The sequence below is a fragment of the Oryctolagus cuniculus genome, chromosome 10 (assembly GCF_051225735.1).
Source record: "Oryctolagus cuniculus isolate XC-2025 breed Fujian yellow rabbit chromosome 10, ASM5122573v1, whole genome shotgun sequence".
NCBI classification, from domain to species: Eukaryota; Metazoa; Chordata; class Mammalia; order Lagomorpha; family Leporidae; genus Oryctolagus; species Oryctolagus cuniculus.
Window position 1 is genome coordinate 109,214,570 of NC_142876.1, and position 15,167 is coordinate 109,229,736.

Consider the following 15,167-nt stretch of genomic DNA (forward strand, 5'->3'; position numbering starts at 1 on the left):
GTAAAAAGCTTCTGATTCATCATGAGAACTAAAATATCCCAGGCCAACAGGTCTTCCTTCTTGATAGGTCAAGATTTATTCTCCCTGCCTTCCTGAGACAGAAGTTGCATGTAGCAAACCCAAACGTGGACGTGTTTCACAGTCCATAGTCACAGAACCAAATCCCATCAGTAAGAGATCCTGGACACCGGACTGGCTGCAAGGGGTCAATCCCTATGAGGTACTTGCTTCCCCATAAGTCCAATCAGCTGCTTCTGTTATGGAAGAAGTATGCCTAGGGAGGACGTACGGGTGTTGGGAAAAAACTTTACCCTCTGATCTGTAAGCCAAGATTGATTTAATTAATAAATGGTTGTCGTAATGTCTATTGTGCACCCCGCCTCCATCTCAGGATGACAGACTACCTAACCCTCCTTGGAGGTGGACACACAGTGTATCCCTGCTCCACTGATAACCAAATAGATTTGTCTGGAGGTTTGTCAGGGTGGGGTTATGCATGGGCATCCATGTGGGTCAAGGAAGAATTTTCAACATCTTGTAAAATATTTGCCTCTGGCCTGGCGCTGTGGCACAGCAGGTAAAGCTGCTGCCTACAGTGCCAGCGTCCCATATGGGTATCAGTTCAAGTCTCGGCTGCTCCAGTTGGAATCCAGCTCTCTGCTATGGCCTGGGAAAGTAGTAGAAGATGGCCCGAGCCCTTGGGCCCCTGCACCTACGTGAGAGACCCAGAAGAAGCTCCTGGCTCCTGGCTTCAGATGGGCCCAGCACCAGCCATTGCAGCCATTTGAAGAGTGAACCAGCAGAAAGATGATCTCTCTATCTCCCGCTCTCTCTCTCGCTCTCTCTCTCTCTCTCTGTGCCTCTGCCTTTCAAATAAATAAATAAATCTTTAAAAATGAAATAAAATAAAATATATGCATTTGGGAGCAGGTGCTGATATAAATAACTTTCCATCTTTATCAGGAATTGTGTCATTAGCTCACCATGAAAAAGACTCCCACCACCAGCAGCCAACCTCTCAAACGTGGACTCGGACACTTTCCCACCCTTTCTTCCCAGTGGTTTTCCCTCCCCTAACACAGGACAGGACAGGATCCCTGCTGAAGGAACTTTTAGAAACTTAGAGCCCTACACAGAGCACCTGTTTTCTGGACCCTAATTACTTAGGATTGTCTACCTTTCTCTCTACAAAATCCTTATAGCTTTTGCCCTCTAGGGAGGAGTCCACCAACCTCCCCAGATGCCAGCCTCACATTTTTTTAACTGATTCTTGGGAGAGTCTGTGTGCTTCAAAAGCCAAAAAATGTTACTTTGGTAACTAGACTCAGCACATTTTTAGAACTTAGGTTTACTGTTAAGTGGTCTTCTAAAGCAAAATTATTAAAATCAGATGCACATTTTATTTGCTATAAAATTAGGCCACCACTTAAGCTATAGCCATTTTTTTCAACTCTCTGCAAACCTGTTTTGTCTGTTATTTAATGTAGCTTATGAGGTTAATGTAACTTATGCATCAGAAATGGACTTTTAGTCCCACATTGAATACACTACTTTTACATAAACTTAAATAATTACATAACAGAAATAATTATTGGGACTAGTTGCTAATCTATACTTGTTGCTCACTTGTAGTCTGGGTAAACCCAGCCAGTTGATCAGAAATCAAAACACTTAATTTTTTTTTTCATGGTGCTGGTTTTTGTTGGGGCTTCTGGCTGTATCACATGGCAGACGGTGGACAGGGAACTGCATGCAGGAGAGGCCAAGCATGTAGGGTGACCAAACTTTACAAGAATCTGCTCTCGTGAGAACTGAGCCTCTCATACAACACCTAACCCACTCCAACAAGATGGGAATTAATCCCTTCCAAGAGTAGTGCCCCTGTGACCTTATTATCTCCACTAGGCTGCACCTCTTTTTTTTTCTTTTTTTTTTTTTATTTAATAAATGTGAATTTACAAAGTGCAACTTTTGTATTGTTGTGGCTCCCCCCCACCTCCCTCCCTCCCTCTCCCATCCCGCCCTTCATCGAGTTTCATTTTCAATCACCTTCATATACAGAAGATCAACTATATACTAAGCAAGGATTTCAACAGGCTGCACTCACACAACTGCACAAGGTATAGGGTATTGTTCGACTAGTAGTGTTGTTTTTAAGTTTCATAGTAAAACACATTAAGGACAGAGATCCTACGTGGGGAGCCTGTACCTAGTGACTCCCATTGTTGATTTAACAATTGGCACTCTTATTTATGACGTCAGCAATCACCCGAGACTCTTGCTATGAGCTGTCTAGGCTATGGAAGCCCCTTGAGTTCACCAACTCTGAACTTGTTTAGTCAAGGCCGTATCACAGTGGAGGTTCCTTCCTCCCTTCAGAGAAAGGCGCCTCCCTCCTTGATGGCCTGTTCCTTCTGCTGGGGTCTTGTTCACCAGGACCTTTCATTTAGATTGTTTTTTGCCACCGTGTCATGGCTTCCCATGCCTGTGAGACTCTCATGGACCTTTTAGCCAGATCCAAATGTCCCAGGGGCTGATTCTGAGGCCGGAGTGCTGTTTAGAAGTCAAAACACTTAATTTAGTGACAGGTGAATTGCTTCCGAAGAGGAAAGAAGTAGTAACTGAAATGTCAGCCAACTAAACCCAAACCTAAGATGTGATACCACATAGCACATTCTGATTCAGTAAGTCATTTTGAAAAACAGTAATATAAAGATCCTATAAATTTTTGCTTTCACCCATGAAAATGTAGATCATCAGCAGGATCCTTTATCCATATAAAATTAGAAGTCAGCCATAGACCCTAAAAGCTACAGTGGAGTCATAGCCCAAAGTCCTCTTGGCTCTACCTTCCTCTCAGTTCATAACACAACATTTTCAAGTACCCCAGCTTCTACCAAACCAAGTTTAGAAGTTTCTAGGGAAGATTAGATTCTGCTTTTCTTTCTCTAAGTCTTTCACCTTCTATCTGAAACCACGTTGGGATCAAGTTTAGATTTACTGGGAAAATGTTGTCTTGGATTTTAAATAAATTTAAAAAGATGAATCCACCTGGAAAAACAATCATGACAGACAGAAGACAGACTTCAAAGATATAGGATGAAGTGACTGCTTTGTAACCCTCTCCTCTATCCTCACACCTCTGACCCCCAACACCACTATCCCCCTAGCGAGCAGGCCACCTCCTCTGCCTTAGAACGGTCATCAAAGCCCCAAGGAAGAACTGCCTCAAACTCCCGACTCTCAAAGCCACCACAATCTACATTTTCCTCCTCCCCTCATTTCCAGTGAAAAGTCATTCCTGTTTCATGCCTGATCTGCCATCTGTGATGCAACTCTCTCTTCCCATCAGCAATTATCTCAGTTCCATCAACTATCTTCTCCTTCGTACACCCTCGCTGCTGTCTCCTTACCACAAACATTTCAGCATGTTGAATTGCTTCCTGAGTTCACGGAACTCTGTGTCCACTGCTCTGTTCTTCTGACTCCCTTTGGGGTCAAGCTAGGATAGAGCTGCATTCTTCACCTACATTTGGCTCAACACAGAATGCCCTTTAAGGTCACCAACAGTTCCTTGTTGCAAAGCCCAATAGACGCCTTTGATTTCTCAGAAGTATCTAAACTTTTGAAAAACCATTTCTACAACAAACAACTAACAAATATCCATTCATTCCACAAGCTTCACCTTTCTAGCGCCAGGAACTGAGGATGTAGCAATAGACAAGGGGTTGGCCACTGGGGAGCTCGTGTTACAAGAAAAAAGGGAGCCAAGTATCAAACTGGTAGATAAATGAAAAAGATAATTCTTCCAGGTGATAAGTGCTATGAAAACAAATAACACTGAAAATGGAGCATATGGAAGACACTGAGTTGTCAAGGCAAACATTTCTGAGATGACAACACCTGTGCAAAGACCTTGGGCCAGCGTATCACAGGCAGAATCAACAGCAAAAACAGAACCTTCAGACAGGCACAAGCACGTGTGTTTATGTGTGCAAAAGGAGGAAACAGAAAGAAGGCAAGAAAACATGGTCTTGCTGGATAGGAAAGGGGGTTTCTGAGACACAAGCAGAGTAGGTCAAGCCTGGAAGGACAATGAGTCCTGTACTATAGAAGTCTGGGGCATGGGCTCCCCTCCCCCACACAGACCTCCCAAGTAGAAAAGTGTTGGAGGGCTTGGAGGGGTTAGAGAGGAGTGCCACAAGGATACATGCCTACATCTTTCACCTTTTAGTTCCAACTTTTGGAAATAAGAAGTCTCCAAGTGTGGGCTTAAAAGAAGCTGAGATGGCTTTGGGGATGGACCCAACTGGGCCCTAACTAGAGACAGGTCTGCTCCAACCCCTGTCCTCTGGGCTGAGTAGGGAAAGCAACCTAAGCTCTCACAGGGTGCTGTTGAAGATACGGTGGAACCACAAGCCAAGTCCCTGAAGGAGTTGTGTTAGAGTGCACGTTTCTACCAATCAGCTCCAGCGGTCAAGGGCCTCAAGGGCCAGGAATGGACAATGAGCTTAGAGTAGGGCTCTCCAGTATTTGTTCCTGGGAGAGAAAATGAGCACCCAAAGACATTCTCCCAAGGTTAAGCTCCCCAACAGACACAAACACAACTCAGTCCACGGGGCAAGATAATCTAAATATCCTCCACTTGACCCTGGAGGCAAATGTGTTTGTGTGCAAAGGACGTGTTGAAATCAGGTGAAGTGGGGCTGGGGGTTAGATCCCACAGCCCTGATCGAGAGTTCAGACTCAAGACTGAAGTCCTGCCCAAGAATTTGAGGGTACAAATACCGGGATCAACGCAGAAAGAAGAGCTGAGAAGTCAACCTCCACCCCTGTCCCATTATAGCTGGGTTCAGAGCCCCTGCACCATGGGTGGCCTCCCACACAGGGAGGGAAGTCTTCATCTACTTAACCCCCTCTGACTTCTCCCCTCCTTCCCCCACCCCTGCCAACTGACCCTCTTTTCCCCCAAGGCCAGGCTCCTCTCCTATTTTTCTCAATCCCAGCATAGGGAAAGCACTAGGGAGCCAGGCTGCAGAATCACTATGAGCACCATTTCTGGTGCTGTGAAAATGCCCTGGGGCCATCAGCCTGTGTCATGAGGTGCAGAGGGACAGGAGGGCAGCAGGCCTGTGTCCAGCTTCCCTCAGGAGAGAGGATGAGGTCAGGCAGTGTGCCCACAGTATGAAATCAATCAGTTCTGGAGTTGGGACCATTCAGGCGGACTGGACAAGGCTCAAATGCAGTATCTTAGGCTGTCTGCTCTCACCTAGGTTGGGACCGGGAGGTAATGTTCACAAACCCACACGAGGTTGAAAAGGGGGCCTGTGGAAAGGCAGGGGTCTGCTTCCCCATGCCTTTTCTCCCTGCCTTTGATATAGCACACTGCTGCATCTGACACATGAATTCAGAAAACCCCTTCCCTCTCTGGAAACTGCTTTGCACCTCTGGATTATATGGAAGCCTATTATCATACTCAGAAAATAACTAGGATATGCACCAGTGCAACTGTGGCTGTGATACTCTCCAGTGTCAACTGTGCCTCTGACTATGGGCTACTTCAGGGAACTGACTGAGGAGGTCCAATGGAAACCAAAGGGCACAGGGGACAAAAGGAACCCAGACAGACAACTGATTATACATAAGACAGTTAAGGATTAAAAATCAGACTCAGCAACAGGATGCCAGCGACAGCAGGGACTCGAGGCTTGGAGGCCAACACAGGGCCGGCACTTGAGCCATCCTTACCCAAATACCCCGGATGCCTGTGCACACCCTAGGGAAAAAATGACTGCAGGTGAAACCAAAAGACCTATGCACTGAGCCCAGGAGCCCTAAGGGTGCTGCTGTAACCGAGAGACTGGAGCGTAACACACAGATGCCCCTTCTCACCTCCAGGAAGGCTGTCCTGAGGCCCCCATGCCATGGGGACTGTGCACAATGGCAATTGCCACATCACTTCCAAAGCCAGATAACTTGTCCGAGGGCAGATGGGTCGCAAAACAGTGAGTCCAGGAGCTGAGGCCATCCATTCACTTTCTTGGTCACTTCTTTTTGGGGGTTGGCTTGGTTCTTCTTTTCAATCTGGTTTCCAAAAGAAAAAAGGAAATGCACAACACTGGTTAAATGATGCATACACACTCTCTCTGTGCACGGTTACTATAATTGTAAATTTGTACATGATTTTTTAAAGATTTTATTTATTCATTTGAAAGTCAGAGATACAGAGAGAGAGAGGAGAGATACAGAGAGAGATCTTCTATCTACTGGTTTACTCCCCAAATGGCAGCAATGGCCAGGGCTAGGCCAGGCCAAAGCCAGGAGCCAGGAGTGGCAGGGCCCCAAGCTCTTGGGCCATCTTCATCTACTTTTCCAGGCCATTAGCAGGGAGCTGGATTGGAAATGGAATAGCCAGGACTTGAACTGGCACCCATATGGGATGCGGGCACTGCAGACGACAGCTTAACCCACTGTGCCACAGCGCCAGAACCTGTAGATGATTGCGAGGCTGTTTTTCTTCTGGGAAATTCAGCCTTGGACTCCTCTTTTTCAATTCTGGTAGTCTCTGGCCAAAACTGGGGTGATCACTTTTTTCCTGGACTGACCTAGGAAAAATATTCTGGATTAGCATACCAGTTAAACTGCAAGTTGCGATGCCCACATGCTTGGGTTCAAGTATGGGCTCTGTTGCAATTCCAGAGTCCTGCTAATGTACACCCTGGGAGGTGGTGGGTGACAGTTCAAGTGTTTGGGTCCTTGCCACCCATGTGACAAATGCCAAATGAGTTTCCAGCTCTCAACTTTGGCTTGGCCCAATCCTGGCTGTTATGGACATTTGGAGAGTGAACCAATGGATGGGAGTGTATCTCTCCCTCTCTCTCTGCCTCTGAAATAAAATTTTTTTAAATACTCCCATTTTTATGTGTGCCCATTGTTGCTGTTTTTCTGGTTAATTATTGTGACTTTGAAACATAAAAAAAAAACCACTAAGGAAATCAAAGTACACCCCACTCCTGAGAAAAAAAATAAAAACATGTTTTACTACCCAGAAAGATGTGACAGTACAGGTACACAGAGTATAGGTGCTCACATAAAAAATTGTGGGGGGTAACAGACTACGTTAAAGAAGGAAATAAACAACACCCAATAAAGACACTACAACAATGTGACTGCAGAGAGGCACTGCTTGCAAGTGTACCAACTGGCATGTTCTAGGACATCGCCTTTAGACAGCAGACCCTGCGTGACTGCCGGGAAGGTGAGGCCATGGCGAAGTTTCATCGCATCATCACCATTCTTATTTTACAAAGCAAAAAAAAAAAAAAAAAGACAAATAAACCAAGATGCAGGCATTAGGAGTGCAGCATGCTTTTATTTCAGGATCAAGCTTATGGGCGGGACTCACGGTTTTTCTTGTAACTTGGAAAGTTTTTTAATTAGAAATAAAATTAAATTTTGGTATTAGCAATAGCATTTTCCAAAATCTGAAATGATACAGCAATCCCTCCTAACTGAATTGAGGAAACTAGGGAAAACAAATGAAGTGATATTTTACTGAAACTTGCAGAGCAAATTGTAGCCTGGGGGTTGAAGCACATCCCTTGAAATTTGGAGAGGGAATCTATTTACATGTTTCAGATTGCTTCTGTGGCCTCAAGACATGGGCAGCCGGGTGTGTTTGAACTCCCCAAAGATTCTGCGGAATATAAAACCCAGATGCTGAGATCAGCATGGAAGCCCACAGATCCCAGGCATCACTGTGTGCAAGCAGCCACATCTGATTATCTAATGGCAGCATCTGGTTATTTCATTGGCACCTCAATAACAATGACAGCCACTTCGATGACAATGCTAATGGCCAAATTATGCAACAGTGGCCCCTGAACTCCAAAGCAACCAGGGGACAACTAAATTGGAGAGAACTTGCTAGGAGTTGAGATTAAATGACACAAAGTACCCACTAAATAGAAGTTCTTGTAACACCCATTTACCTAGTACTATAATAATAATGATGAACTAAACATTTAGTAATGATCACTGATGAATTAAGTAAATAATGTCTTCATTTTGTAGATAGGGGAAAGTGCAGCTTTGAGAGAATAAGTAGCTTGGACAAAGGGAATCCACAGGCAGTAGAGCTTAGACTCAAACCTGATGCCAGAGCCTTTGCCAGACTGCTGGGTGTACTAAGAGATTTCATTCCATCAATAATATCCGCCAAGCTCTGAGTCAGGTCCTGCGGATACGGGTGTAAGATTTCAGATCCTACTCCTACACACTCCAGCAAGGGAGATAGACAGGCAAGTGAGTGGATGAAAAGCAGGCAAGTATCAACAGAGCCCAGGGAGAGTAAGAACATCTGCCCAGCAAAAAGTGTTGAAGGCTCTTAAGTCAAAGGCCTCCTTACCACCGGCAGTAACAATTTTGTAAACACAAAAGAGAAAGTGCTTTGCCACTATGAAATACTTCAGACATCATCCCCAGCAACCCACTCAAAACAGGAAAACAACAGTTCATTGTTGTAACATAACATCCTAATCGTTTAATTGCAGCCCAGCTTTGAATGGTTAAAATTATAAACACTGCCCACATAGCAGAACAGAAGAAACACGTAACTCCGGCCCATAGCAGGTTGTAGAAGGAAGTGCCATAAATCTTTGGCCCACACATGGATGGCTATCACAGGACTGCTCTTCAAGGTGTTAACATGTCTCAAGGAGAGATTGGTCCCGCATGGGAATTGGAATTAAATCCATCACATAAAACCAGTCTCTAGAGCTTTGGTAACCATCTCTCATAAACATCAGGGTGATGTCAGTACCTGGTAATTCTGACCAATTATCACCATAGTAATTCTGACCGTAAATGGAATCCCTATGGCTCTTTAAACACAAAGCATGTCTATGCCCATTCTGTACTATGGTACCGAGTATGTCAACCAATGGACAGGGAGGAAAGCTGAGCCCCATCTTGAAATGAGGATGTGAAGAAAGCACAGGAATACACTGACAATCCAATTCAAAAACCTTGTCTGGTTGGCTCGGGCCCTTGGCTTCTAATCTCTTTAATGATCGGGAAAGTCAATTTGATAAGGGCATAATGTGAAAATACTTGTCTAAAAAGTAAATGTTTTAAGCAAACTAGATGTTCAAAAATATACCAAAAAGTCATACTTAAAAGAAAAATACAGATTTATCTTTATTCAAAGACAACATGTATGTCAACGTTGAAAATCCTATTACACCAGAAAAACTCTAGAAGGAAGGGAGCAAAATCACAAGATACAAGATCAATATACAAAAAAAAAAAAAAAAAAAAAAAAACCACTTCTATTTCGTATGTTAATGAACACCTGAAAAATTTTAATGACGAAAAGTATATTATTTTAATAGCACCAAAAACTATAGCTTTAAAATGGTAAGAAAATAGGTACAAGATATATATACTAAAATCTAGTCATTTGCTAAAAATTTTATGTTCACATGAATGTATGTAGTAGTTTTTTTCTTAATCATCAAAATTGGAACCTTCTCTTTTCCACGTTCCACTTGAACTCCGGCCACCCCAAGAGCCACCACTCAGTCATGATCATTCAGTAAGTGATGCCTGAAAGCCAGACCATAGATGACACACCTCTTAGATAATTCATTTCCTCTTCCCTGCACATTTCTAACCACTTCCATGTATCAGTGCTTACCTGACCCAGGCTCCCTTTACTGCAACCCTCTGAAGAGTAAGTTAATGACTAGGTAACCTGACATACAATGTGCTTTTAAAGTTTTAGCAATGGGTAGGTTGTTACTTTCTTCACAAATCCAATTCACTTGATCTTGCATCTTTTTTAATGCTTTCACTTTGGAAACCAAAAACTTAAATTTAGCACCTCCCACTTTTCTGTACTACCTGCCACAGACAATCTGGATCATTTGTTTAAGGTCGACTTAGGTCAGTACCGTTCCTTCTGTAGTCTGTGAACTGCCTGTCAGTTTTGCATGGGAGAGGGGTGGGAATTAGTTGTTGAAAATATAGATCCCCTGGCCTCACCAGGGAGCCAACCAATAAGATTGTCTAGGAGCAACTTTAACACACTCCCCAGATGATTCTTCTTCCTACTAAGTCAGTCAACATTGTGTCACATCTGCGTGCAGTAACGACCATTACAAGTGCTATCAGAGTAGACATGAGACCCTCAAACCCAAGCAACACTAATAACGAATGTATAAAAATGATTCGCTTTCAATACTAAAAGGACTAAAGAGTTGGCTAGATACGTGTGCAGACAGGAGATCAGAGGAAATCACTATACCTTCTCTCAATTTTTCTGTAAATCTAAAATTGCTCTTCCCTAAATTGTTAAAAAATAAAATAAAATCTGTTTTTTAAAATAATTGTCCTATATCTATGAGAGAGAAGATGGACATGTGCTTCTCCAGCCCTCCTTTTCTCTACCTGGGTCACTCTCTTTGTACCTACTCTTCATCCTAAGCCAATCTCCTCTGCGAAGCCCCAAACTCCTGGGGCAGAGCCAATATCTCCTTCTTCAGGCTCCCACAGTCCAATATCCTACTAATTATAACAATATTAGAGCACTTAACACTCTACACTATGACCAACGTTATCTTATTTGATCCTGGATAATCACAAATGCCATGTCTGATGTACTGTCATACAAGTATGCCCTCCCCAGTACAACATATAGAATTTTGTTGAATTGCTTAATGAGTGTATAATATTGAGACTAAGCTTAACATCAGATGATATATGTTGAGAGGATGGTAGAATGAAATGCTTGAAGCTTTTTATTCTAACACATATACAGATATTCCAGTAGAGCACCATTCATTTCTCTCTCTCTCTCTCTCTCTCTCTCAGCACAGAAAACTGAGTATTCATTTATCCAATCTATTACTGTGGCAAATTCTTGGACTTGGGAAATTAATGACTTCCAGCCCTATTTCATAAAGGGAGCAGTGGACACGGCCACCTTACGTACACAGCCATAGCATCTAGAAGGAAAACAGAAGCCACACTAGGTATTTCAAACAGAGGGGATTTAATGTAGGGAGATGATTACACAGGCGTGGTAAGGCTCTAGGAGGGCCATTGAGATAGCCCGAGGGTTAGTAAACACAGGAAGCGGCTACTAACCTTAGGGCTGGGGTAACAAAAGGGAAGAGCCCGCGTTACCAGAACCTAGAAGCTTTGTTGGGGGACCCCCCACGGCTGGCGCCTGGCCCTCTGACGGGGCTGCTGCGCGGCTGTTGCTTGGCCTTGGCCTTCTGAGGGGGCCGCTGCTTGGCGGGCGGTGGTCGGACCTCTGGGCGGGGACGCGGCTGACGCTCAGACCTCGGAGGGGACCGTGGCTTGGCGGGCGCTCTGACCACCGCGGGGGGCGCAGCTGGCTGGAGCTTGGGCCTCTGAGGGGACGTTGCACGGCGGCTGGTGCTGAGAGGGCCAAAAGAAGCTGGAGGCTGGCGCCAGGGCTCTCCGCCGCCGCTCGAGGGACGCTGACCGGAGCTGCAAACCGGAAGGCAGGCCCTGCGCCCCCTCCCGCCTTGCGCTCGCCCTCAAGTGCCTTCCGCCGTCAGGACCTCGCAGGGAGCCGGGGAGGAGTGGTGGGCATCCCGGAGCAGAGGCGGCCGGTGGGCTCGGAGCGCACCGGCCGGCCAGGGCGAGCGGGCAGAGCCCCCACTCACCTGGTCCTCTGGCAAGCGCAGCAGATCCAGTCCTCCTCCTTCTTCTGGTAGAAGCAGCCACTCTTGCAGATGCTGTACTTGCGATCCACAATTTCCGTCTTGGAGTTGAGGAAGGTGAAGGGCGGGCAGCAGCGTATGCTGAAGTGCTCCGAGAACCTCTGGTTCTTGGAGAGTCTGGGACCCTCCTTACCCGTCTTCTGACTCATCTCACTGCGGATCATCGGGGCAAGGAGAGAGGGGAGACACAAAGCAGCCCGTGAGCCCGTGAGCCTCTGCGGGAGCAGCCACCCTGCTCCTGCTAAGCCCACAGTCCCATCGGAGGCGCAGGACGCAGGGTTGTCCCGCAGGACGGGAATGTCCAAGATCGGCTTCACGAGCAACGGAACCGAGCGTTTGCTTCAAGCTTTGCTCTCTGCCTTTGTGAAGCCAGTGGTTACGAATGCTATACTGCTGTCGTCGCAATGACCTGTGACTACGTTAAAGTTCGCTGGATGTGGGTGAAATGGCCACTTGCCCATCAATTACGGCTTCTAGCCATTGGCTACATCCACACTACACTAGGCTCTTTTTGCTGTTTACTTGGTAACCTTCTTACTCAGTGAAGTAGTAGGCATTTTTATTGTGATGTAAATTTGAAATATGTTAACTCAAAAGCTAAAATAAAAGAAGCAAGGGGGGCCAGCGCTGTGGTGTAGTTGGTGAAGCCACCGCCTGCGGTGCCAGCATCCCATATGGGTGCCGATTCGAGTCCCAGCTGCTCCACTTCCGATCCAGCTCTCTGCTATGGCCTGGGAAAGCAGTGGAAGATGGCCCAAGTCCTCAGGCCCCTGCACTGCATGAGAGACCCTAAAGAAGCTCCTGGCTCCTGGCTTCAGAACGGCTCAGATCCAGCCGTTGTGGCCATCTGGGGAGTGAACTGGATGGAAGAGTGACCAACCTCTCTCTCTCTCTCTCTCTGCCTCTGCCTCTGCCTCTGCCTCTCTGTATCTCTGCCTTTCAAATAAATAAATAAATCTTTAAAAAAAAAAAAAAAAAAACCAAGAAAAGAAAAGAAAGCAGGGTAGTAGGAAGGAGAATGGGAGGGAGGTAGGGAGGGGGAAGGAAGGGAACATCATTACGTTCTTAGAATTGATTGTTTCTTAAAAGCACATTGCATTTGTTAAAAACATTAACAATTATAAGAAAAAATTAAATTACATGTTTAAATAGTTTTTAAAAAGAGCATGCTCATTTTTATTTGTGTATTTATTTTTAATGTTTCCTAGGAAGGGGGAGGGGCATAGACTCTTTTTTCCCTTATGTTTCAGAGACCCATATAGGATAGGAAAAATATTACAAAAGCTTACATATCCTTGGTTTAATAATAAATCCTTAGTTAAATTAGATAATAGATATAGTAAAGTTGTTTCCCTCTAACACTAAGAATAGTTTGATTGAAACCATCATCACTATTTATACTATAAATACTACACACTATGAAAAAGAACAAAGAATCAACACACAGATCAGTATCTTTGGATCTTAGAAATGGTCTGTTGAAGAAAATAAGTTGACACAAAAGAATAAAAGCTGTATGGCTCATTTTATGAATGAAATGAATCTGTGGTTATGTTTGGAGAAGGTGGGAGCTGCCTAAGAAAAGGCACAAAGGCGCCTACAGGGGAGTGAAAATGTTCCTTCTAGGACTCTGAAAAATGCAGAACTAGTCCTCCCCAATGCTCCAAAACACTGGGGCGCACAGCCTTTAAATGACTACTCGCCAACAAGCCAATCAGTATACAAGGGTGATGGGCATATCCGAGTCAGGAATGTCCCCACTGCTGACAAAAGCAAGGTCAAGCTGGAGGCACTGGTGTGCAATAGTTCTCACTCTGGCCAGCAGAGGGACTGAACAAAGGTCAGGGAGAGAACAAAAAGCGATGGATTCTTCAAAGAAGAGGACATGATGGATCTTTAAGGCTAAACACAACTAAATTACACTAAAAGGGTATTTTAATATCTTTGTTCTTTTTTGATATGATTGTCTTCTGCTAGAAACAGAAATCAGGGTGGGGAGCCAGCAATGTGGCGTAGCAGGTAAAGCTGCAGCCTGCAGGGCCGGCATCCCATATGGGCGCCAGTTCAAGTCCCAGATGCTCCACTTCCAATCCAGCTCTCCGCTATGGCCTGGGAAAGCAGAAGATGGCCCAAGTGCTTGGGCCCCTGCACCCATGTAGAAGACCCAAAAGAAGCTCCTGGTGGCCGGCGCCACGGCTCACTAGGCTAATCCTCCGCCTTGCGGCGCCGGCACACCGGGTTCTAGTCCCGGTCGGGGCGCCGGATTCTGTCCCGGTTGCCCCTCTTCCAGGCCAGCCCTCTGCTGTGGCCCGGGAGTGCAGTGGAGGATGGCCCAGGTGCTTGGGCCCTGCACCCCATGGGAGACCAGGAAAAGCACCTGGCTCCTGGCTCCTGCCATCGGATCAGCGAGTTGCGCCGGCCGCAGCGCGCTGGCCGCGGCGGCCATTGGAGGGTGAACCAACGGCAAAGGAAGACCTTTCTCTCTGTCTCTCTCTCTCACTGTCCACTCTGCCTGTCAAAAAAAAAAAAAAAAAAAAAAAAAAAAAGAAGCTCCTGGCTCCTGGTTTCATATTAGCCCAGCTCTGGCCATTGTGGCCATTTGGGGAGTGAACCAATGGATGGAAGATCTCTCTCTCTCTCTCTCTCTCTCTCTCTTCCTTTCTCTCTCTCTGTAACTCTGCCTTTCAAATAAATAAGTAAATCTTAAAAAAGGAAGGAAGGGAGAGAGGGAGGGAGGGAAAGACAGAAATGAAGGCAGGAAATTGAGTGCGCTTTGCTGGCCCTCTGATTATGATCGTCTAAATTTTGGGTTATGTGTCTTATGGTCAATGTTCTTTCCCAGTGTTTCACTTAATTCTGTCTATACAAAAAATAATTTTTATGTAATTAAAATTCTTATTCAAGGTTCTGTATTTTGCTTAGAAAGGCCTTCCCTATCCCATCAGCTTTTATGCACATTCATGTATTTGCTATTTTGATGAAAATCATCTCGGCATTTCAGGCATGGAAAGCCAAGACTCTGTGGCAAAAAGATATCATACACGGAGGATCTCTGTTGAGACCTCAGTGGAAAGAAAGGGTAACCAAAGAAGGAGACATTCTTCTCTGAAGGGAGGAGAGAACATCCACTTTGCTTATAGCCGTGTCCAAATACCAATGGAGTCTATAGTCACAAAAAGCTTCCATAGCCTTGGTTGCCCATGGCAAGAGCCTCGGGTGATCACTGACTTCATAAATCAGAGTGTCAATTGTTAAAGGAACAACAGAAGTAACTGTGCACTTACTCCCCATGTAGGTCCTCCATCCCTAATGAGTTGTACTATAAGAATCGACTGCAAGTTTTGTTCCCGACTGTACTCTATGTGTTGTGTGTGTACATGGGTGCAAACTATTGAAATCTATGCTTAACATGGA

The 15,167-nt window shown here is 45.3% G+C and overlaps 1 protein-coding gene across 8 annotated transcripts in view; it reads right to left on the reverse strand.

Annotated features, from left to right (window-relative positions):
- Positions 1-15,167, reverse strand: part of MOBP (myelin associated oligodendrocyte basic protein) — a 64,704-nt gene that overhangs the window by 23,679 nt on the left and 25,858 nt on the right. For 5 of the 8 annotated variants that reach the window (XR_016214958.1, XR_016214957.1, XR_007921995.3 and 2 more), the window contains 3 exons: positions 11,697-11,906; positions 11,149-11,445; positions 5,893-6,084 (listed from right to left, as the gene is read on the reverse strand). Coding sequence is in view for 1 of the 8 variants with exons in the window: in XM_089306533.1 (XP_089162659.1) it covers positions 11,184-11,445; positions 11,697-11,906 (472 nt within the window). In the remaining 7 variants the exon portion in view is untranslated. Of the gene's footprint in view, positions 1-5,892; positions 6,085-11,145; positions 11,446-11,696; positions 11,907-15,167 lie in introns of those variants that run through there. The other 3 variants (XR_016214960.1, XR_011379597.2, XM_089306533.1) reach the window with 2 other exon arrangements.